Here is a 22,406-nt window from a genome sequence, read left to right as displayed (position 1 = left end):
TGGTAGTTGAGAGGAAGGAAAGAGAAGAAAAGGTAAAAGTTTCCAATACACCCGTATATATAGGTTGGACGGGTATTGCGTACTCGAGGTATACCAACAAGAAACGTGGGCCGGTACGATGCAGAATCGCTGGAAACGCACAGAAAGCTCAGCTCATATCCCTAAAGAAACCTTCCAGATCATTGGGTTTTACCCCTAGTTGGGAAAGTTGTTGTAACCGACTCAGATGAAGGCACTAGTGAGAAACATATACTAACTCTGTCATCGGCTTCCTAGGAATCATCGTAAGCCTTCAAAGATCGGATCAGCAGCAATGATTCTCCCATCGTAGGTCTGAACAAATGAGGCGCCCCCTTATTGGCAATGGGGTAAAGGTATGATGCGATCGATCGGATCATCGTAACGATGCGATCAGAGAAGGAATGGAATATGTGTGAACGTGTAAACGAAGCTGCGAGAGAAGCTGTACGCCAAGGCAGACACCGTTCGCTCGTTGAACGGGAGAACAAGGGAAGCTGATTTGACCTGGGATAACGACATCGTGATGAAAACAGGGTTGGTCACAGATTACCACGAGCAGATCAAATGAGAATGATGACCAGATTATCTTTAGATAATCGCATCTCTTCACGTGATTCACCGGCTAGGCGTAGTTTCCGATCGATAAAATCGAACAAATCTACGCTACGGATCGTCACGAATACGTACAACCCGCTGCCGCTGACGACGTGGGATAGATCGGTTCTGGACTAGGGGTGCTTGGAAATAGCTTCATCAAGTAATTATAGGGGTAGTTTACGCCTGAGAAATGTCTCGATCTTAACTTTGTTCTTTCTTGATCGCAGAAGATGTATTCGAGTAACGTGACTGATGTCATATTATCTTGCTTTTCTATCTGATAATCACACATTCCCCGGTAAATTAGATCACCTTTAGATCCGATGATAAAACAATGAAATCTGCGATGATGATGATTTGGGTTGTAATCGCTTGTCTACGCATGATCATGGTATTGCGTATGGCAATTGCAACGTGTCAGCGGAAGCATGGTTTGGCGAGAGAGTGTTTGCGCGCGTGATACCAAAAGCTTTGTCTGCAGTGTTCATATCACATGCACAAGTCATCGTTCACCTCATCGCAGACATAGACAAACACAGTAAACGAACATGGTCACCGCTACAAAATCTAAAGCTGACGCTCAGACAGCTCCTGCCAAGTACCACGGTGAGTGCGGGATTGACAAAGCGACCGTGAATTATATGCAATGTACGCTGATTAGGTATGATTCTGCCATTGAAGAGCCGGTACAGGGGACGGTGTTCCATGTAAGTCCAATCCTTCCTGCACCCATGAACACCAACGATCCTGACCTTTGGTGCTCATTGCAGGGTGATGGACGAGAAGAAGCTCTGCTAAAACATCTCGAATCGCTCCCATCGCTTTCCGCTGAAGAAACTTCCAATTTGTCACTACAAGACAGATCGCAGAGAGTGTTGGATGCTATTCATGAGTTCGGCAAAGGGGAGAACAGGTATCTGATGAGTGTGGGGGATACCAAAGGACGACAAGTGGAAGCTTTGGTCAAGGAGAAGAAACCGAAGGTGAGTTTCTCTGTTCCTTTCGGACAACAGTCATCATGATGAGAGGAACTTGGCTTATTCATATGTGAGTAGCTCATCCTCGAGCTGGGTACGTATGTTGGTTACTCTGGTATCTCCTTCGCTCGAGTAAGTCATTCGCGTTTCACCCCAAAGACAATTCATGAATATCAGCTCATATTGTTAATCGTAGCATCTCCTTGAATTACACCCGAACTCCATATATCCTGAGAAGTGGTCATCCAACACCGAAGAAGATAGAGCTGGGTATATCTCCCTTGAAAAGAGCGAAGTGTACGCTACGACCGCCAGAGGTGGCTTCAAACTAGCAGGCTTGGACAAAGTCATCAAGGTGAGTTGCAAGCCCCGTGTACTTCGTCTAGACCCATCCATGTTGTATAGAGACTGATCGAGTGGATCCAGGTGGTCGTCGGGAGCTCTACACCCAATCTAAAATCCCTTCGAGAAACCCTCAACATGCCAAGACCACTGAAATTCGATATGGTGTTTTTGGATCACTTGAAACCGCTTTACACGATTGATATCAAGGTGTTAGAGGAGGAAGGGCTGGTCGGACCTGTAAGTGCCCACCTTCTTCTACCTTATCCCCAAGGTGTCTTCGTCCTCACCTCATCACATCGGCACAACAGTTTCCGCTGTGGGTCTGCTGCAATTGTATCGCATCGCTGACAAGTCTCGCAAACACAGGGAACAGTCCTCGTAGCGGACAACGTCGTCAAACCAGGTAACCCAGCCTACCTCTCATGGGTCCGAGCTACTCCCGAGCAGAAACGACACTCTCTCCAGGCACCTCGACTGACCGCTCAACCGCCCGTCACGCCCAATCCGCCCACCGAAGAATGGGAGACTGCCTTCCACAACGGACCGATCGACGAGACTCGTTGGGCTCCCGACGAAGCTGAGGGGATCACGGCCGAGGGTGATCCGGGGTTGATCTATACTAGTGAGATGCTGGATGGGTGGGATCCTTATACTGGTGAGAAGGATGCTTGTGAAGTGTCGGTATGTACAGGCAGACAGGATTAGGCATGTGAGTGATTGAAGACAGAAAAGTGAGAAGGTAATCAAGCATATGCATGGAATGATACATCGCAAACGAACATAGTGATATATTGCCGGTCTAATCGATGGGAGGTGTCGGGCTGTCTTCTGACCTCCTTCGACATCATACGCCTACTTCGTCATGGATCAGTCTGTCCACCTCAGCCATTCTAGCTTTTTCTGATTTCTCTCTGCGGATCTGTTGAGACTTGAGTACACCAAAGTCGTCCTCGAATACAAGAGAAACCTCTTCGAGTGACAGGCTAAGAATTGGATTCACTGTCAGCTACACATGCCTGAGTTCGACGGAAGAAGGTCGAGTTTCAAGAGCATTTGGGTTTATGTAAAGTAGGTAAGACGATAGGTAAATAATGGAGGGGGTAGTGAGCAGCGGAATGAGCTTACCCAGATGTCTCCGGATATAAGAAGTAGCAGAACAGCCAACTCAGCATGCAGAAGAACGCATACAGCGCGAATGCACCCGTAGGGGTAATCGCGTGCATGAGGCTCAGAAACGACCCAGCGATAAGCAAGTTGCCGGTCCTGTGGACACAAGAAAAACCATCAGCCTTATCCTCAATTGCAATCATGATGGAGAAGCAGGTGCCCAGTCCAGTGAAGATACAACTCAGACTTACCAGCAGGTAGCAGTACTTATACTCGTTCCCAACCCTCTCACTTCCAATCTAAACAATTCACCTTGCTGCCATGGTATATTCCCGAGACCGGTGGCATACCCAGCGACGTAGACCAGCATCGATAGCAAGACGAGTAGGGAGATAGCGAGTGGATAATTTGAGCCTTCTACTAACTCACCTCCCGTCTGAGCTGTGAGGACTATGGAGCGATGACAATATGTTCAGCTTCATCCCTACGGTGTGGGGACAGCTGTTCCCCTACTCACTATGTAAGAAGAACGCTACCAGGATCAAACCGACAATCATCACTGGCAGAGTCAAGAGCATCGTCGTCCTTCTTCCTAGGGGATCGACGATCTGATCAAACCGAGGCGGTGAAGTCAATAACGAGATCTGCGATGAAGGTCATGATTATCTGGTAGACACGATCACCCACCTTCAGAGCCACCAGCGTGAACAGAAAGTTGACAGATGCAACAATCATTCCAACGGCCGTAGCATTCTTGAATCCTAGTACAGCGAACAGAGTTGCGGAGTAGTACCTGTCTTAAAGTCAGCGGATCATGGTTTTAATTGGTGCGAGTTTGACATACATGAGAGTGTTGAATCCGCAGAATTGCTGGGATATCTGAAGTCCACAGCCGATGACTATCGAGACAGATCACATGAGCGCAAATTGCACTTCAAGCCCAAAACTACCGACGCGATAGCTCTTTGGTACTGACAGTGATGAGGAAGTCGAGGGCCACTTACTCAAAGCTCGTCTGTTCCCTCCATTCTTCAATAAGCTCTTCAGCCGTTGTCCGAACGTAGTACTGTCACTAATCTCTTTAGACTGCTGTACCGCCCTTCGCATGATCCCGACTTTCTGGTCTATCTGATGTGGAGTAGCTAATGGATAGATCTTCGATATGATTGCATGCGCCGAGTGGACGTTGGATCGGAGAAGGAGGATACGTGCTGTATGACACCATACGTATCGGATTAGCTCGTGAGCTACGGAGAGATGCGACGGAAACGCATGGGACACTTCGGACGGACTCACGAGACTCAGGTAAGAATCCAATAGCAGCTAGCTGGATCATAGCTGGTACTGCACCTAGACCTACTATCCATCTCCACCCATTCGGGATGTTCTGGAAGGATGCACCAACGGCTGCCAACGCAAAGATCAGCATTTTGTCCTCATAATTACGAATGAATGATCTCCGAGCTGATATGAGAAAACACCTGCGCAGCTCAGTAACCTGACTCACCATAAGCTATCACCTGTCCCAGAGTGACTACCACCGCATTCATTGTAACCAATTTACCCCTCGTCTTCGTCGGTGCCAGTTCACCAATGTAGAGCGGCACGATACAGCTTGCCAAACCTACACCTAGTCCGACTATGAATCGACCAGCGATCATGTAGTCGACTGTGTGACATGCCTAGGTGGGTTGCAGTGAAGCGCATCAGTATTAAGAAGGGAGGGAGAGATGCAGAGATGAGGCGGATCACGACATGAGGTCGGTCAGTGAAGAGTCTCACTCATAAGGGTAATTCTGAGTGACCAAAACAAGGACCAAACGGCAAAATGAAGATGCAGGAGAAGAGGAAGAACAGGAGATAACAAACTTGATCAGATAAGTAGACTATTGCATCCCCACTCACAGCTTGTATCAACGACCCCGAGATGAACACCACATTGGCCAGCACAATGACCATCCTCCGTCCCGTATAATCAGACAATCCACCTGCCAGCAGTCCACCTAGAAGAGCTCCAAGTGTGGTGGATGATGTTATTGCTTCCTGCAAGTCAGAACTCGGGTCAGCGCTGTATAGGGAACGCATCCCTGCACGACTGGACTGATGAAGGCGACGACGTTGACTAATAGATACTGCGAGGGAGGGCTCTCGACCACTTACCAGCTGCCAAACACTCAAAAGTCCACCCAGATCACCTTTGATAGTTACCAACACACCTGCGATGGCTGCTGTGTCGTAGCCTGCAGACCCATCAGTCAGAGAAAGCCTTCTTTGAAGCCGTATGCAGTTCAGTATAGGGGGCTGATGATATGGGACGCATTTGGAAAAAAGAAGCTCTTCGAGAATGAACGACCTACCAAACAATAACCCAGATAGAGCAGCCGTGAAGACCAGTACCCAGACGAACCTCGTTATCCTACAATGGGAATAATAATTAGTATACAGCTCAAGCAGATGAAGAACTAGTCAAGCACGTCTGGTACATTGGGCAGATAGATAACGAATGATACACTCACGTATCTTCTCCTTGAACAGCAATCATCCCCTCGTCAACCTCATTCTCCATCGATTGTCTCTCCTCCCTTCTATGCTGTATACCAGATTCAGTCTCATCTTCCAGCTCGAGATCCGGTTGGTCATCAGATAACAATGGCTGACTTGAAGATGCGATTGGGCTTGTATTGGGGTAATGTGTTGTTGATGATGTTGGTGATGTTGGACTGGTAGAGTATGTCATGATATGATTTGGTCTGTACGTGATGCAAAACCTCAAGTAGGTGATATTCTATATTCTAACTATTGTGAGATACAATATCGCTCTGATTTACTCTTGTTGATATACTCGATCAACTACATTTGAGATGTGTATGGTCGGTTGTTAAGATGTGATACTGTATATGCAACGTTGAATGAACCAGTTGACAAAGGAGAAGGAGGAGGAGGAGGTGTATTCATCCATGTTTGTTTGGTTCAGGACGTGACTTGTCATTGTTGTAACTTTCAGTCTCCCTCCCTCCCTCTCTCTGCTCTGTCTTGGTGATATCTCCTCACAGGATGCTTAGCAGTAACTGGTATCCATAGCACTACTCTTGAGACTGATGCATCTGCATGAACTATGTCATATATACACGAAGGATCCAAAGAATGTCCATCTCCACCTCTGTTCAACAAGTCACCAGCCATTCCAACTAATCTAATCAAACTTTACTTTGGGCCACTGATAATAGCCTTGATAACACCTTTCCCACCCTCATCTCTACCCAGTTTAGTCACCTCGAAAGCCTGTTTGGCATCCTCAAACTCGAATCGATGAGTGACCAATGGTTTCAAGTCTATCAGACCTCTCTCGACGAGAGAGATAGCCAAGGGGTAATCGCCAGGTCCATATCGGAATGAACCTAGCACTTTGAGCTGTTTGTTGATTACGTGGAACAAGGGGAGGGGGACGTTCATGTTTCGGCCCATACCTACTTGGACGTATGTACCGCTGCAAAGGTGGGGATATCGTCAGTCCAATCGAACAATCTCACAATGAGAAAGATGTGAGAGAGAAGGTGTGGTGGTCTTCTACATCAGGTGGTTATGCGATGAAAACTCACGCAGGCTTCAAGATGTTGATACCCATCTGAATACAGGTAGGCGCACCTGACGCTTCAATAGCGAGGTCAACCGCACCGTGGTCTCTGGAAGGGATGTTGAGGGTAGTTTTAATCTCTTCGGTAACTCGAGCACAGTAGACATCCATGGCTTCGTTGGGATCTCGAGCGCCCTGCATGATGTACACAAGGGAGAGAGCCCGATCAGTACAGTACTATCTTTGGGAACATCCCGATTGAGAGGCAAAAATACCATAAGATATCGTCCAACTCACAGGCAAGAAGATATCACTAGCAGCGTAGGATCTAGCAAAGTCCAATCGTTCCTGTTGAATATCCACAGCAATGACCCTTCTCGCTCCCAAAGCTTTCGCAACTGCCATACAGAGCAGACCAACAGGACCGGCACCAAATACGATGACCACCTGGTCTGATTGGAGTTGACCGAGAGCGTGAACAGAGTGGACACCGACTGCGAGCGGTTCCATCATGGCTCCGTCTTCGAAGGATACGGTTTCGGGGATGGGGTGGAGCATATCTGCTGGGAGCACGTCTGGAGGGTATAAGTAAAGTATTAGTTTTGGATCCTCTCAGCAAGTTAGATGTGCAGGGTGGATATGACACGGCTGTCATAGGTAGGATATTAGTCAAGTGAATCGAACGATTCACTCACAGTATCGACATAAAGTACCGAATTGAGTGGGAGGGGTAGCAGCGAAAGCCATGTGAGGGCAGAGCTGCAGTACAGAGAGAGAGCTGTCAATATCATCTCCCCAATTACAGATATCCATCAAGCACCCAGGCCACACATGTCACCCCGACTCACTCGCTCACTCCTCTATCCCCACTCTTACCTCTAAATTTAGAGTCTACATATCCCTTGACAATGATGAACCACCCCTACTCACCTCGTACATCCCACTCTTACATTCCGTACATGTCCTACAGCTAACTCCAGGTTCCATAGCGACTCTCTCTCCCACTTTAATCCTTCCATCGTTCTTAACATTTGGTCCTAATTTCACTACCACACCACTGGACTCGTGTCCCAAACACATGGGTTGTTCCAATACGAAATCACCGATTCGACCGTGTAACAGGTAATGAACGTCTGATCCACAGATACCGGTCTTGTTGACTGCTATGAGGCATTCGTCGTTTTTGATCTCTGGTACTGATCGCTACATTATACATACAGAGGGTTAGCAAATGCGTTTGAGAATGCGCTGTAATCGCTGTATAATCAGCGGGAATACGAGTAGCTCACGTTCTCGAACTTGACATCTTCGATACCGTGCAATACGAATGAAGGGTTGTCTGATTTGACCTGGATCTGAGTGTCTGACATGGTGGATGCGATGATGTCTAAATCTATATGTATATGCTTATAGGATGGAAGAGGGAAAGAATAAGAATGCAAGATGGTATTGTATATATATATATTGAATGAGATGGATGCGGGTCATTTTCTCCGCTCTGATGCTACTACTCGTTTACTTTTTGTTTTCATCCATCGGCACTTGATCTCTCCGCTGCGTGCATCTCTTTCCCCCTGCCCCCCTCCCTCTCCTCTCACCCCCCTGTTGACCCGAACAGCCAGTATACCAAATACCAGGATGACTAGATATAGGATGCATGCATGTATAACCACTAACTACATAATGTATATAATAACGAATAACAAATGGCCATTCATCGGCCCGATTATATCCCACATACACCGGTACTACATAAAGTGATGACGTAACACCGATGGCGCATCTGCCACGTGTCATCCACATGTCAGACGCGTATAGCTAACATCTCAACCATGTCTCTTTTTCCTCTCTTTCTTCTCTCTCTCTCTCTCTCATCCTTTTGATTCTTTCTTCTCATCTTCATCTCTCTTCTCTCTTTGTTGACAAGTATATCATTCAACTAGCACTCAGCCTGACCTGCTCTATCTCCCTCGGAAGAAGTATCATGCCAGTCAAGAAACGACGTCTATCCCCCTCAGCCTCCTCGGCATCTTCCACTCCCGCACCTCCATCCATTCCTCCCGACTCATCAGCACTTCCTTCTTCCTCTTCCTTGGCTGCTGAAGGTTTAGCTGGTCCAGGTCCATCCACTTTATCCAATCAATATCAATCAAGGAGAGAGAGGAACGATGCCGCTGAGAGGAGACAGTATGCTAGGTTGGGTGTACAGCAACCTGGAAGTGGGGATGGAGAAGAATACGGGGAGGAATCTTTCTTGTGGGCGGATATACCTGTTTCGAAGGGTGAGTAGGGTTTTCATGTTGGGGTTGAGCATTTTATAAAAGCATGCCTGTCATCCATCCCACGATCATAATCCAGTACATTCATCCTCTGTTCCCCATCAAAACAATTATCTGACTCACTGACACGGCCCACATTTGGCTGACCACCTGCACCTCCTTAAGGCTTCCGTTACACCCCCTGTGCAATCTCCCCAACACCCTCACCTCACCCTCGATACCCATTCCACCGTACTATACCTTATCCACCACCACTACCTCCCGTTCACATTTCATGGCTAGATCGATCCGCCTATATGCGCATATCGCCCACAGCACTGACAATATCCAACGACCGAGGATTCCGTTCAGCCAGAGCGAACGTTGCTGTCCGCGATGGAAGATGGTATTATGAAGTGAAGATTGAACGCGGGGATGGATCATCAGGAGGTGGTCGGGGACATCTCATGTCTTCAAATCCGCATGTGAGGATAGGTTGGGGTAGAAGAGAGGCCAACATAGATGCGCCGGTTGGGTCCGATGCCTATTCATACTCTATACGAGACGTCAACGGTGAAAAAGTGCATATAGCAAGACCGAAACCATACGCTGGTCGATCATTTAGCACTGGTGATGTGATAGGCTGTTCGATTACTCTTCCAAAGCGAGATTCGATTGAGGATCTATCCAAGAACGACCCAGCGAAAATTAAACGACCACGAAGACAGTTCATATACAAGAATCAAAGTTATTTCGAATCCAACGAGTATATGCCTTCGAAGGAAATGGATAGTCTGATTGACAGAGAGGGGAAATTATCTGCGCAGAAGAACAAAGCTGCCAATGGTCATGGAGATGGAAATGCGACGGATGGGGTTGCGAATGGAAATGGTGACAGTTATGGTACGATACCTAAAAAAGGTGGTGGTAAGAAAGGCGCAACAACTAAGAATACCAAGAAGAACAAAAATGAGAACACTTCAACGGAAGACACAACCCACGGATCCAGACCTCTGAAGAGATTAGAAGGATCGAGAATTGAATTTTACCTCAACGGCGAGCATCTAGGAGTAGCGTTCGAAGATGTTTACGACTTCATCCCATTACCACCTATTCATACGGCCACCACTGGACATGGGAAGAAATCACATGAAGATGAAACTATACATGACGACGGTACATTAGGTTATTATCCCATGATATCGTGTTTTGGCAAAGGTAAAGCAAAGTTCAACCCTGGACCGGATTTTGATTTCCCACCCGACAATCTTACCTCGCCGAATGAAGGTGATGGGCCTGATGATCAAAAGGAGAGGGTTAGACCGATATGTCAAAGATGGGACGAATTCAGATTGGAAGAAGAGAAATATGATGAAAAAGATGAGATTGAAGGTGCGGACATACTCAAAAAGGTATTAGAAGACGAGAAGAAAGCTGCTCTGCAGTATAGCAACTCTGTGAAAAGGAAGAAAGGTTCAGGTGGTACTGGCACTAGTGGTCAGAAGAAGAAGAAAGTGGATATTACCAATAGTATTAGAGGGGAAACGATAACTCCTGGACCTGGGGAAGATGAAGAAAGAGATAGATCAGTGTCAATCGCTCCTTCTCTGATCAACTCTGTACCTCCCACTCGAGGATCTTCGCCTGTTTCGGTGACAGCGGAGAATAAGATTTACAGTGAGATGGCAGAGCAGATCGTGACCGAGGATACACCGCAGTCACCTGCTCCGTTGGAATATGGACATGGAGAAGTTGAAGTGGATGATGTCAAGAAGGAGAAGGAAGATCCAGTGGATGATCATGGGGTGAAGGCGGAGGGACAGGAAGGAGGTGAAGGTGAAGATGGGGATGAGGGTGTCAAGTGGTGATTCACCGGTTGAGTCATGTAAAGCCATTGCAAATGCCAGAAGTGCCAATGCATGCACACATCATGGTCCGCATCCTGCTCACAGGCTACCTCATGCTCGCATCATTGATCATTGACCAGGTAGTATACTGCTATCGCTGTGAGATAATCTAGTACTTAACATAATAACCCTGAATGGGAATGAGATATCCGATGATGACGATAAGATGAGAATCGGTGATCGAAACATTCATCATGATCACATCGACCTTATCACATCATCATCATTCAATGCGATAACGTACAACTCACCCTAGATAGACATGTGAGAAGAGATTTAGATCATCCCCGCAATGATGCATCTCTCAAGTTGGGTTTACAAGTATCCTTCAACCCACTCAACAATATCATCAACCTAACCTTGTCCATAAACCATGACACTCTCTTATCTGGTATCTACAGCGGGACATGCTCAACAGCAGAATGAACTATACCCTCATGAGATACAGACCATACTTCAGCTGATAGAAGATGGAGCGGATGAACTCAGATCAGAAAAGGTAGTAGGGTTCACCTCGAAGCACGAGTCAAGTCAAGGATGGAGATGTGATCGATACTGTAAGTTACAGCTGCTCACCTTTCCATACTTGTATCATCGTATAAGAGAGCAACTCTAAGCTCATGATGATCACCTGTACCCCTTATCAGCCTTTCCAGAGCTGCTGGATCTCTCTACTCGATTGGCCAGTGGTCTCATCGATAGAGGTGTACTCATCAACCACGATGACACCAGGATCGTTTCTTTACTGTGCCCTACAGGGTTAGACTTCCTCTTGGCCTGGATAGCATTGATGAGGATGGGATACGGAGTGGTTCTGATAGCGTGAGTTACGAATCATCTCATCATCTATATCATCTGCCCGCTGATCATATACTGATGACGATGTTTGATATGTACAGCCCACAATGTTCACCTTCAGCCGTACTTCACCTATATCAAGCATCTTCATCCACTCAAATGATATATCACTCCAAGTATTCTGAACTTGTTCAATCTGCTCGACAATCGGATACCTCTTTATCAACCACAGGGCTACCCTCAATCACCTCTTTACCATCCCCAACACCAACGTTCACCCTCCCATGCAAAGTAAAAGATGTAAACAGTGTATCACACGTCTTCCATACCTCCGGAACCAGCGGTACCCCCAAACCCATCCCCAACACCCATGTCAGAAGCGTATCAGTCCTTCCTCGCAGATCATTACCTACCTACCTATCTTCCACTTCTACTTCCCCTACAACAGATCATGACTACCCACCCGAATCAGCAGCATTCACCACCACACCTCTGTTCCATGGAGGGATATCTGACCTGCTTCGTGCGTGGATGGCGAGAAGTATGATCTACTTCTACCCCACTTCAGACGTAGCTATCACAAGTGAGAATGTAGTATCTGCTGTGTCGGCGTGTCAGTCACCTGTACCTCCCCTTGACGGTATATCATTGACACCCGCACAGGAAGAAGAAAGGCAGAAGCGATTTCAGGTTACGTCCTTCCTATCGGTCCCTTATATCTTATCAACACTCGCCGAGGATCCGGATGGCGAAGGACTGAAGATGTTAAGATCAATGGAGTACGTCAGTACTGGTGGTGCACCCTTGGATAGCAGGATAGGAGATATGATGGTAGAGAAGGGGGTGAGGTTGGTCAGTAGATTGGGGAGCAGTGAATGTGGATGTGAGTGATATTATTATTTTGCGTTGAAGGCTATCTATCTCTGATGCTCAATGCTCAACGGCTCGAGGCTGAGGAGAAAAGGACTTCCAGTTAATCATTTACTGCTTCGTAGTCCTACTCAGCTCGCATCGGATTTACGAGACGGAAAAGGATTGGGAGTTGTTGAGGAATGATTCTCCTTATTCAGATGCTCTGGTCTTCGAGCCCGTGAACGATAGCAAGGAGAGGTACGAAATGGTAGTGACGGACAGCTGGACGAGTAAAGTGAGTCATAGATACAACTCGAATGGTCGAGCTATCAATGCTGAGATCTACCATTGTGCCATAGACCAAATCCAATCGGGATGATGGGAGTTACGCAACGGGTGATCTGTACCAGCCTCATCCGAGCAAGAAGAACGTTTGGAAGTACGTAGGAAGAGGCGATGATGTTATCGTGCTCGTGAGTCTCCATTATTTCTCCACCGATGAATGTCTGAGCAGACATCTAATGCTCTAATTGACTGTAGAGTAACGGGGAGAAAGCTTCACCCGGACCTATTGAAACCTTTCTTCGATCTTCAGAACACCTCTCAGATGCTCTCGTAGTCGGTTCAGATCAATCTCAACTTGGTGTTCTCCTCTTTCCCAAACATTATCCACCTCCCTCCGACCTCTTGTATCAACTCGCACCGCTGATTGCTCAAGCGAATGACAATTCACCTTCTTTCGCACAGATATCACAAGAAATGTGTCTAATAGTTCAGGACCAGTCTAAGGCATTACCGAAGAGTAGTAAAGGTACGATTCAGAGGGGAGTAGCGTATGATGTGTTCAAGGTGGAGATAAGCAAGCTGTATTATTCTCAGCACGGGGAAGTTGACAGTATACTGAAGAGGTCTGTGGAAGAGATCGGTTCAGAGGTGAAAAGGATAATAGAAAGTATCGCTGCAACTAGATTGAAGGTGGATAATCTGGACGAGAACACAGATTTGTTCAGCTGGGGTGTAGATTCTCTGATGGCTACGAGGATAAGGACCGCTTTGCAGAAGGTGACTTAACATCTCAAATTCCGTCTTGTATCATCTGTTGAGAATCAAGGCTTACCAGCAGTTGCTAGACACTGAATACGGGTGAGATCACTCTACCGAATAATGTGGTCTTTGAGAAACCCTCAATCAAGAGGTGAGTCATGGCCATAAATCAGAAGTCAACAAGGAGTCCCGTCCTTATTCATAATGAGAGACGCTCACATTTTATCTTAGACTGTCCCAGTACATCTTCGACTTGCAAGAACACAAAGGAAGTCGCGACGACAATGTTCAGGATACTTACAAATTGATGGAAGACTTGGTCGAGAAATACAGCCGATTTGAGGCCACAGCGAATGGCAATGCAGTAGCACAGAAGCAAGGGAAGACCGTTGTGAGTATCAGATCAGAAAGACTTGAAGCGTCTATTGCTGTCGCTGATTCCCTCCACACCTTCTAGTTGTTGACTGGCGGTACTGGCTCACTGGGATCGTTCCTCATCGATGAGCTCAATCAAACATTATCCGGCACAATTGCCAAGATAATATGTTTGGTCCGAGGAGAAGATGATGAATCTGCTTATCAGCGAGTGGAAGATGGATTGAGAAAGAGGGGAATTAGTATGGGTAAAAAAGTCGAGGTTATGGTGGCTCGTTTGAGTGCGAAAGATTTGGGATTGCAGGCAGATGTATACAAGAGGCTGAAGGACGAGGTCGACGTGATCATCCATGTGAGCATCGTCCCGATCAGTTATCACGACCTCCAAAATTAATACTACTTGGCGTCAATAGGCTGCCTGGCCTGTCCATTTCACTAGTAGCCTGGTATCGTTTGAAGACAGTATAAAAGGTATCTTCCAGTCCGTTATAACTACAAAGGGTGGATCCCAAGCTGACACGACGATCTAGGTACACGCCATCTCTTGGACCTCTTAGCTGGAACCAATCAAGGGAAACTGTATTACTGCTCCTCTCTTGCTTCGGTGCTCAACCAGAATACATCTGTCATCCTTGAACAGCCTTCTGAGGATCCTTCTACAGCTTCACCGATAGGTTACTCGCAGTCAAAGTGGGTGACCGAGGGAATATGTCGCGCGGCAGCAGGAAGTTCATCGTTGAAGGACCGCGTACATATTCTGCGAGTAGGGCAATTATGCGGGGATACAAAACTTAGTCATTGGAACGAGAAGGAAGGTTGGCCGTTGATGATCCGTACTGCTCAAACCACAGGGACGTTGCCGATGTTAGAGGAGGTGAGTAAGCAGTGTCCAACATCGAATGTATCTGGGAAACTAATGTGAAACTGGTAGAAACCTTCCTGGCTGCCTGTCGATCTCGCTGCTCGTGCGATGTGAGTAGTTTAGTATTCAGAGGTTGAAGTGTATACTGATTTTAGACATCATCTGGTAGCACCGATATCGTTACCGCTCAAAATCCCGATCAACCTTTTATGTACCATATCGCCCATCCTAAATATGTCGAATGGAAGACCATACTGGATGGGTTAGAAGCTGCAGAACTGTCTTTCAAGAGGTTGTCTCCGCAAGAGTGGTTGAAAAAGGTAGAGGCAACATCTGATGACGTAGAGGACAATCCGAGTAAACAGATGTTGCATATGTGGAAAGCCGCTGTGAGTGGTCTTCTCTGCGATCTTTACAATCACTCCGCCGAAGCTGATAAGATTTGTAATGATAGTATGGAGATCCTGCCAAAGTTCACTCAGAAGTCATGGTTGATACGACCAATGCCTGTAACTCGTCCAGGACGATGAGCAGCCTACCTGCAATAGATGAGGAACAAGTTGGGAAGATGGTCCAGGCTTGGAGGAAAAGTGGTTTCTTGTGATTGTAGTGTATACGCGAAGGCAGCTCGATGTTTGCAAGAAAGCAGCTTGTGACCGTCTGTTGTGCCTGGTCACTGGGGGAACTGCTTCATGCATGTGAAGTCTTCATTGCAATGATGACTTGCTTGGCCTGAGAGCCGAAAATAATATACGCCATGATCCAGGAACATCTCTAAAGATGAGGATATCTTACGTGCTTGACTTTTCACAGATTGGCAACGGTTATAACCGTGATTGACGTGCTTATCTTCGGTTTCGACCGTTGCGATGGAGCAATAAAGATGGGAAATGAGCTAAGATTGTTCAACGTTGATCGGATCACCGAAGGAAGAGAGGTAATCATGCATCATCTTCGGGAATGCACGATGATTTGAAATTCCAGAAAAAGGTGGTTCGTCAACGACCGATCAATACCTGATCCTCTTTGCAAGATGTATGGTCAATGACTTATGCCTCTAGAAATAGGATATATCACTGCTATTACCGCTGCACCTTGTCAATCACCCAAGTCCAGTAGTACAGCACACATCATGTCGTCTAAATCTAACACCCCAGCCAAAACCCCCAAACTCGGTGTACTTCAGCTCAAGACCAACTTCCCTCGACCAGTAGGAGATGTAGGAAACGCAGCCTCTTGGGGTAACATCCCAGTGGTAATCCGAGTGGTGGAAGAAGCAACGGGTGACCTGGTGGTAGGCGGCAAATGGGGACAGGAGTTGGTAGATGCGTTCGTCAGAGAAGGAAAGCGGTTGATCGAGGAGGAAGGTGTGGTTGCCTTTGTGACTACTTGTGGATTCGTGAGTTCATGTGTCACAGTGATTGCGAAATCAAGCTCAAGCCTGGATCCTAAGGAGAGTTGATAGCTGACTTGATGGAATGTCACGGCAGCTCGCAACGATGCACCCCTTTTTGGTCAATCGGTTACCCTATATCGGTACCTCTGCTCTGCTACAGGTGACATGGTTACAGCAGACTTTTTTCCCCGGAGAAGATTCCAAGGATTCGGTCGGTGTTATCACTTTCAAGAAGTCTGCTTTGGTGAGTGATCAGATCGCATTTCAAGCTTATCCCACGTACATCGCTGGACAATTCGCTGAACGCCTTCCTATAGACCGAGAAACACTTGACCAGTGTAGGGGCACACCCCGAGACACCTGTCTATGGATTGCCAGAAGATACCGATCCGAAGAAAGGGGTGTTCAAAGCTGTCCTCGAATCGCGTATTCCTTGTACGTCAAAGAAGTCGTTACCTTCATCTCATAATTCATAGAAAGCATAACTGATCGAGATGTCTCTCAGACGATTTCGAAGGCATGGAGCGAGAAGTCCTAGCGGCCGCTCATGAGCTCACCTCGAACCATCCAAAAGTCAAGGCTATTGTACTTGAATGTACCAACATCCCACCTTTCTCACACTCGATCCACAATGCCACTGGACTACGAGTGTATGATGTGCTTACTCTGGGTAAATGGTTGTATAATGGTGCAACACCTACGGATTTCAAACCTCTTCAGAGTTTATAGAAATGTGATTGTATCTAGACCGCTGTTGATACCGAGCCATAACTTAGTATGCAGTATGACATATGCCGTTTCATAGGATCAACTGGTTGCTGGGTTTTTTTAAATGCGAAATTGTGGACGCGCGATCCACTGCAAGCATGCTGAGGAGATCAGATGCAATGTATCATATACATGAGATATGATAACTACTTCTACGCGGAAACCACAACCTTTTGGATATCTGAAGACAGTTTTTCCACACAGCTGCTGCCTTCGCCATTCAAGATATGTTCCTTGGTCCATAACCAGTCTTTCTCATCTGCGATGATCAGATCAGCCAGATTCCTACCAGACTTTTCACCTTCCTCAATTCCGTTTGCTGGTTTGCCTGGGACAGACGCTCGCCATTTCCACATCTCGGTGAACTGGTCTTTCTTCCCCTCCAAGGCGTTGACCACATGTTCACCCAACACTGGTAAGAACTTGAACCCGTGTCCTGATCCACCTGATGCAACAAATAATCCCTTGCTGTAACCTGGTACGTAGTCGATGACGAAGGAGTTATCGATACTGTCGGTATACCAGCACATTCTTGTATCCGTTATGCCAATGTCCTACGTCAGGGGAGGGCATTAGCATGGAGCTGAGCCATTGAGATGAGTTTAACTCACTTTGAGCTCGGGGAATAGTTGTTCTATAACTATCTTGATATTGTCGATCGCTTTCTTGGGGAGATTGTTCGCCTTGGTCTCAGTGTATTTGGTGACAGGGATCGACAGACGTCTGTACCAGTTGGTCAGCTACGCATGGTTATTTTGGCTGACGTCGACTCACTTGCCGGTCTTGGGATGCGTCTGGAAGTTGGTCCATTTCCGACCTCGGTCTATGTGATGTGTGTCAGCGTTTTTGTAGGTTAGCTGTCGAGACACTGACAGCCGATCTTGATTTTTCCCTCGGACGTTCGAGGGAAGCCGTAGAAGCTGGTATGGTAATATCAGTCGTAATCTGAAGGTATGCGACTGAAGCGACTTACCCTCCAAACTCAGGACTGCTCTTCCCCATCCAACCATACGCCCAAACTGGGAACTTCTCTGGAGAAAACTGGTGGGGGCGAGGGATGAGCGAGTGATTCAAATATCACTATGCGAGGGTTGTGCTCACCTTGTCCCACAGATCCGTTCTTTCCTTAGGCAGACTTATGGTCACAACGGAACCGGCAGTCGTCTCAAGCAAGTTCTCCACCTCTGGTATGATACTCGGTGTCCAACCCCCGCCTGTATCATTGAATTAGAGGTACTTCAGTCCGTTCAGAGATCGGCAGGACTTACCGGCGACTATAACAACATCTGCGCTATGTTCCTTTCCATCAACAGTCTTTAATCCTGTCACCTTCTTCGCATCCTGCCCTTCTTCAACCAAAAGTTCATCGAATTTTCCTACTTCAGGTCCTAGAACAAACTTCACTCCCTCCTTCTCCGCAAGATGCCTCGCCCATGTGCAAGCTTTGTCTGCGTAAGTGAAACCAGCTGAAGTGTCGATGAAACCATTCAATCCACCACCACCAGCTTTATCCAACGCATGAACCTTCTCTTTCCAATGCGAAGGCTCTTTGGCTTCCTTGTCCCAGAGTCTCTGCATATCTGCTTCATCGAGCTGCGAATAGGTGTAATAGAAGTTTTCAACGTCCATTACACCACAAAAGAGTACTACTCACCAGGACATGTTGATGATCCCTCAAACCAGCTTTGTCCAACGCAGCCAGGCTCTCCCTGTCAAAATCTGATAGTTCTCCCGATCCTGCTATCCTCAAAAACCCATTTGACACTAAGAGTTGATCCTGAGGTGTTAAGCCCTTTGGCAGATCTTCAGGAGCAGAGTTTGCGATTTGCTTATTCCAATCGAGCCAGATATCACGTCCCGAGAACGCTAGGTCTTGATATTCAGTCTCATTACCGCTACAAATACCGATATCAGCAATGTATGAGTTGGAACTCGTCCACGAAGACTAACTATGAACACCTGTACACCTTGTTGACATCTGCACTGGCGGAGTCACATCCTTCACTTGGGTTATAAGCGTTCTCATGATATGGCTGATAGTCATACACGGTGACGTCCTTGTATCCTCTCTTACTGAGATGCAAAGCGGTGGATAGACCGAAGACACCTGGTGTGGAGTCGTCAGTGAGATGTCTGTTCTAGCGATTTATCATCAGACACTCACCGGCACCGACAATGGCGATCTTATCACTGTTAGAAGTCATTTCGCATGTGTTGGGATTGGTAAGTGGTTGGTAATCGGCAGTCGGCCCTCTTCACATATATATCTAGCTAGTCTTACGAACGAACAATTTCGGAAAGACTCGCGTGGTGTTCAATCTGATAGCGATTAACATTGCGGGATTCCATCGAACACGCAAGATCGAGCAACGACCTTCGGACTACGGCGAGATCAGATTGAGGATATGGTTGCTGATGGCGCGATAACAACAAGAAATCAAGAATGAGATCGGAATATTGGTTATTTGATAATCGATTGAAATGACCTGAGCACGACAGAACAGACGGTCAAGTCCGAAGTGTCGGAAGATGTTTGTGGGTTCTCGCTTAAGTGCGACTTTGAACCAGTTTATGCAGGAGACTTTGATCAGATCACGTAGCTTAGATGTAGAATGATCATCGTTCCAGTATCTGCACTCCGAAGAAAGAACGGAAGATGGCGTGCTTAGGATCCGAAAGAGTCCCTTGGTGCTACCTTCATGGTTCTCACTTTTGTTTGTTCGGAAACAAAGAGTTCAAAGCTTCGTATGATCCGTTGGGCAGGACCGAATTCGTTGAAAACAGCTATATGGTATTCTGTCGTGTACACTTGGAGTTACAATGATGATCGGACATAGCTGAACATGGTCACAAACAAACCCTCAGTCGGTGACGAGGAAGGAGCTGACTCGCCTCCCGCCAACTCGGCCGAATACACTGGATATCACCAAAATCTGCGGTATGAAACTCCGCAAACGCTCGTCTCACCACCTGAGGACTCAAAGCTAGAGGAAAAGTTTGACTTTTCAGCTTACTCTTACACGGAAGCAGAATCTAGAGCTGTGGTTCGGAAACTGGATTGGCATGTGAGTGTGACACACCGATCATCAAACATGGTTCGGCTGGCTGAACGCGTCTTTTGCTCGACAGATCCTTCCGTATATATTTTGTAAGTCCACCACACATTTCCTCTGGTCAGAGCCTGATACACATCCATTTACAATCCATAGTCGGCTACCTCTTCAATGCTCTGGACCGAGTGAGTAGTCTGACGACGACGGTTTGATGCTTTGCATATCTGACCTTCGCGCAGAACAACATATCGAACGCCAAGTCTGGTGGGATGACGGCGGATCTGAAATTCCCACAAGATGGTTACCGTACTCTGTTGTGTATCTTCTTGTGAGTCCATGGTACTCACTTGAGCGACCCAGATTTGGCTGACCTGAAACGCAGTATTCCTTTCACAGTCGGTGTGGTCCCCATGGTCATGTTAACTAGGAAAATCGGCCCGAGATATACTATTCCAGGCTACATGCTAGGCTGGGGGATCATGGCGATACTTGGGGCTGCGTGCAAGAACTTTGGAGGAGCGGTTGCAGTGAGATTTGGTATGTCGCTTCCTAATTTCTACATTCTTCTAGGGCTCGACTGATGTACAAGCCGCAGTTCAAGGTATCTTTCAAGCTGGCTTCTCACCATCCCTGATATACTATCTCACGACATTCTATAGCAGAGGCGAGCTTGCCAAGGTGCGTCCGGACTCTGTCTGGTGGTCTCCAAAGCTGATCCTTGGCTTAGAGGATTGGCGTGTTCTACTCGACAAATGCTTTATCAGGCGCGTTTGGAGGGTAAGTCGTGCTAACAGAGAGAGGTATTACCGACGATGCTCATATATCTCTAGTCTGATAGCCTACGGTGTCTTCCAGTTGGACTCAAGATTGAAGGGCTGGCAGATACTGCTTCTGATCGAAGGTGAAGTGAACTGCGAAATGATCATCTCTCTGAAGCGCTAACAGGATTATTCTCCACAGGAGCTCTCACTATTGGCTGCGCAATTCTCACAGCGTTCATGCTTCCATGGTCATCGTCCACAGCTCGTTTCCTCAGCGCTCGGGAAAAGGAGGTGGCTCGTCTTCGTGTGTTAAAGGATGGATCGGGAACAGTGGATGCCAAGTTTAACGTTGACGCCTTCTTTGCACCGCTGAGAGACTGGAAATTGTACACATATGCAATCATTGGTGAGTTCTATCTGAACTATCCCTCGAAGGTGTGCTGATTATCAAGTAGGTCTGTTATATGGGATTGCAACGTCGGTCGCCGATAGCTTTATGACTCAGGTAAGTGTATCTGTCTGATCCAGAATGGGATGACTGAGTTGTGAGTCAGATCGTATCGCGGTTCGGATACTCGGTGGTCAAGACCAATCTCTTCACTGTCGCTCCGTTTGCGTTTGGGACGATTATGATGATCGCCACAGCCTGGTCGTCCGATCAGTTCAGGGAGCGAGGTTTCCATCTTGCCGGTGCGATCTCGTTGGCGTTCATCGGATGTATCATCCTGGTGTCTAGTCCGGTCTCAAATCACGCTGTAGGCTATTTTGCTGTGTTCCTCATCACGGGAGGGGCACAAACTCCGAGTGTCATCTTCCATTCTTGGCATCCATCCAACGAAGCCAACGAAGATGCCAGAGCATTCAAGGTCGGAGTTCTGAGTGAGTTGTTGTGTGACCCCAACTTTCTGACCGTAGCTGATTTTTGTCTCTCAGCTTTTGTCGCTAATTGTGGGGGCTTCGTATCCGCCAACATCTTTCTTGACAAGTGGGCTCCGGCCTACCGGATACCTTTGATTGTCGTGGCTGCAACCCAAGGCTTGTCAATCATCATCATCGTCGCTTTCAGGTTGTGGATGGGCTACGATAACAAGAAACGAAATAAAGCTCAAGGTGTCAACTGGACCTCGAAAGATGTCCCGACAGAAGCGCTGAAGGCTGGTCCACAGAGTCCATCTTTTCGCCATTTCGTATAGGCGACAGTTGTATGGGACATTCCGTTTGGCAAACAGGCTCGCCAGGACCTGAGTCGATCATCGTACTCGTAGCATCCGCTATCAAGCAACATGATGAGCCTATGACATCGTATACAGTTTGAGCTTTGCTTGCTTCCCGACGTCACATCTCCCAGTCTTTAACACATTTTTTGCCCAGGCTTAGCCAATAATCTCCACGGAAAGGTCCGACTGAGTATAGCCACACATGAAGACCGGTATTTACAACACCGATGACTGGACGGCGTGTATGTATTCATCAACGGGACGGTCGCGAGGTACAGTGAATGCCGAGCAGTGGAGATTGCTTGTTTTCCCGCCAGATAAGGCCTCTTATGATGATGTTTATCGATTTGAGGCCGCGAAGCACAAACCGTGTGCAAAGATAATGAAAGATCGAATATGTATACAGTATCTTAAACCGACAGCAGCAACCGCGGGCGTCCTATCTTGTCGGTCAGAACAGTCCTGTCAACAACCGACATGAGTTGGGTGTTAAT

General features: G+C 47.2%; 8 protein-coding genes across 8 annotated transcripts; 5 read left to right on the top strand and 3 right to left on the bottom strand.

Moving 5' to 3' along the window:
* Positions 1-1,166: 1,166 nt before the first annotated feature.
* On the top strand, positions 1,167-2,645 carry I302_105586 (uncharacterized protein; the record flags this gene model as incomplete). The annotated part of the gene is made up of 7 exons (XM_019191335.1): positions 1,167-1,224; positions 1,300-1,325; positions 1,389-1,601; positions 1,674-1,727; positions 1,792-1,950; positions 2,022-2,177; positions 2,307-2,645. The coding sequence occupies 7 exons, from the start codon at positions 1,167-1,169 to the stop codon at positions 2,643-2,645; spliced, it is 1,005 nt and encodes a 334-aa protein (XP_019045965.1).
* A 139-nt stretch (positions 2,646-2,784) lies between these two features.
* I302_105585 (uncharacterized protein) lies at positions 2,785-5,784 on the bottom strand (the record flags this gene model as incomplete). The annotated part of the gene is made up of 13 exons (XM_019191334.1): positions 2,785-2,923; positions 3,066-3,203; positions 3,299-3,497; positions 3,565-3,655; positions 3,735-3,840; positions 3,892-3,946; positions 4,052-4,258; positions 4,344-4,454; positions 4,555-4,729; positions 4,953-5,090; positions 5,208-5,287; positions 5,405-5,463; positions 5,564-5,784. The coding sequence occupies 13 exons, from the start codon at positions 5,782-5,784 to the stop codon at positions 2,785-2,787; spliced, it is 1,719 nt and encodes a 572-aa protein (XP_019045964.1).
* Positions 5,785-6,251: 467 nt separating this feature from the next.
* On the bottom strand, positions 6,252-7,991 carry I302_105584 (chlorophyll synthesis pathway protein BchC; the record flags this gene model as incomplete). The annotated part of the gene is made up of 6 exons (XM_019191333.1): positions 6,252-6,534; positions 6,647-6,816; positions 6,919-7,196; positions 7,317-7,380; positions 7,552-7,824; positions 7,911-7,991. The coding sequence occupies 6 exons, from the start codon at positions 7,989-7,991 to the stop codon at positions 6,252-6,254; spliced, it is 1,149 nt and encodes a 382-aa protein (XP_019045963.1).
* Positions 7,992-8,605: 614 nt separating this feature from the next.
* On the top strand, positions 8,606-10,747 carry I302_105583 (uncharacterized protein; the record flags this gene model as incomplete). The annotated part of the gene is made up of 2 exons (XM_019191332.1): positions 8,606-8,903; positions 9,066-10,747. The coding sequence occupies 2 exons, from the start codon at positions 8,606-8,608 to the stop codon at positions 10,745-10,747; spliced, it is 1,980 nt and encodes a 659-aa protein (XP_019045962.1).
* Positions 10,748-11,159: 412 nt separating this feature from the next.
* I302_105582 (uncharacterized protein) lies at positions 11,160-15,321 on the top strand (the record flags this gene model as incomplete). Its single annotated transcript, XM_019191331.1, has 14 exons — positions 11,160-11,343; positions 11,434-11,608; positions 11,686-12,467; positions 12,580-12,731; positions 12,796-12,909; positions 12,977-13,498; positions 13,567-13,631; positions 13,712-13,871; positions 13,938-14,207; positions 14,269-14,326; positions 14,386-14,729; positions 14,787-14,827; positions 14,887-15,106; positions 15,172-15,321. The coding sequence occupies 14 exons, from the start codon at positions 11,160-11,162 to the stop codon at positions 15,319-15,321; spliced, it is 3,237 nt and encodes a 1,078-aa protein (XP_019045961.1).
* Positions 15,322-15,849: 528 nt separating this feature from the next.
* I302_105581 (uncharacterized protein) lies at positions 15,850-16,842 on the top strand (the record flags this gene model as incomplete). Its single annotated transcript, XM_019191330.1, has 4 exons — positions 15,850-16,116; positions 16,208-16,357; positions 16,431-16,548; positions 16,619-16,842. The coding sequence occupies 4 exons, from the start codon at positions 15,850-15,852 to the stop codon at positions 16,840-16,842; spliced, it is 759 nt and encodes a 252-aa protein (XP_019045960.1).
* A 191-nt stretch (positions 16,843-17,033) lies between these two features.
* Positions 17,034-19,085, bottom strand: I302_105580 (uncharacterized protein; the record flags this gene model as incomplete). Its single annotated transcript, XM_019191329.1, has 10 exons — positions 17,034-17,435; positions 17,493-17,604; positions 17,656-17,704; positions 17,755-17,801; positions 17,855-17,922; positions 17,983-18,095; positions 18,150-18,474; positions 18,536-18,776; positions 18,832-18,988; positions 19,046-19,085. The coding sequence occupies 10 exons, from the start codon at positions 19,083-19,085 to the stop codon at positions 17,034-17,036; spliced, it is 1,554 nt and encodes a 517-aa protein (XP_019045959.1).
* A 639-nt stretch (positions 19,086-19,724) lies between these two features.
* On the top strand, positions 19,725-21,888 carry I302_105579 (uncharacterized protein; the record flags this gene model as incomplete). The annotated part of the gene is made up of 12 exons (XM_019191328.1): positions 19,725-19,946; positions 20,011-20,029; positions 20,091-20,119; positions 20,174-20,262; positions 20,317-20,471; positions 20,530-20,612; positions 20,662-20,711; positions 20,765-20,835; positions 20,895-21,101; positions 21,151-21,200; positions 21,250-21,574; positions 21,629-21,888. The coding sequence occupies 12 exons, from the start codon at positions 19,725-19,727 to the stop codon at positions 21,886-21,888; spliced, it is 1,560 nt and encodes a 519-aa protein (XP_019045958.1).
* Between the last annotated feature and the right edge of the window lie 518 nt (positions 21,889-22,406).

Source organism: Kwoniella bestiolae, chromosome 4, assembly GCF_000512585.2.
Source record: "Kwoniella bestiolae CBS 10118 chromosome 4, complete sequence".
NCBI lineage: Eukaryota > Fungi > Basidiomycota > Tremellomycetes > Tremellales > Cryptococcaceae > Kwoniella > Kwoniella bestiolae.
Note: the sequence above shows the minus strand (reverse complement) of the source record. Positions and strands in the feature narration are given on the sequence as shown.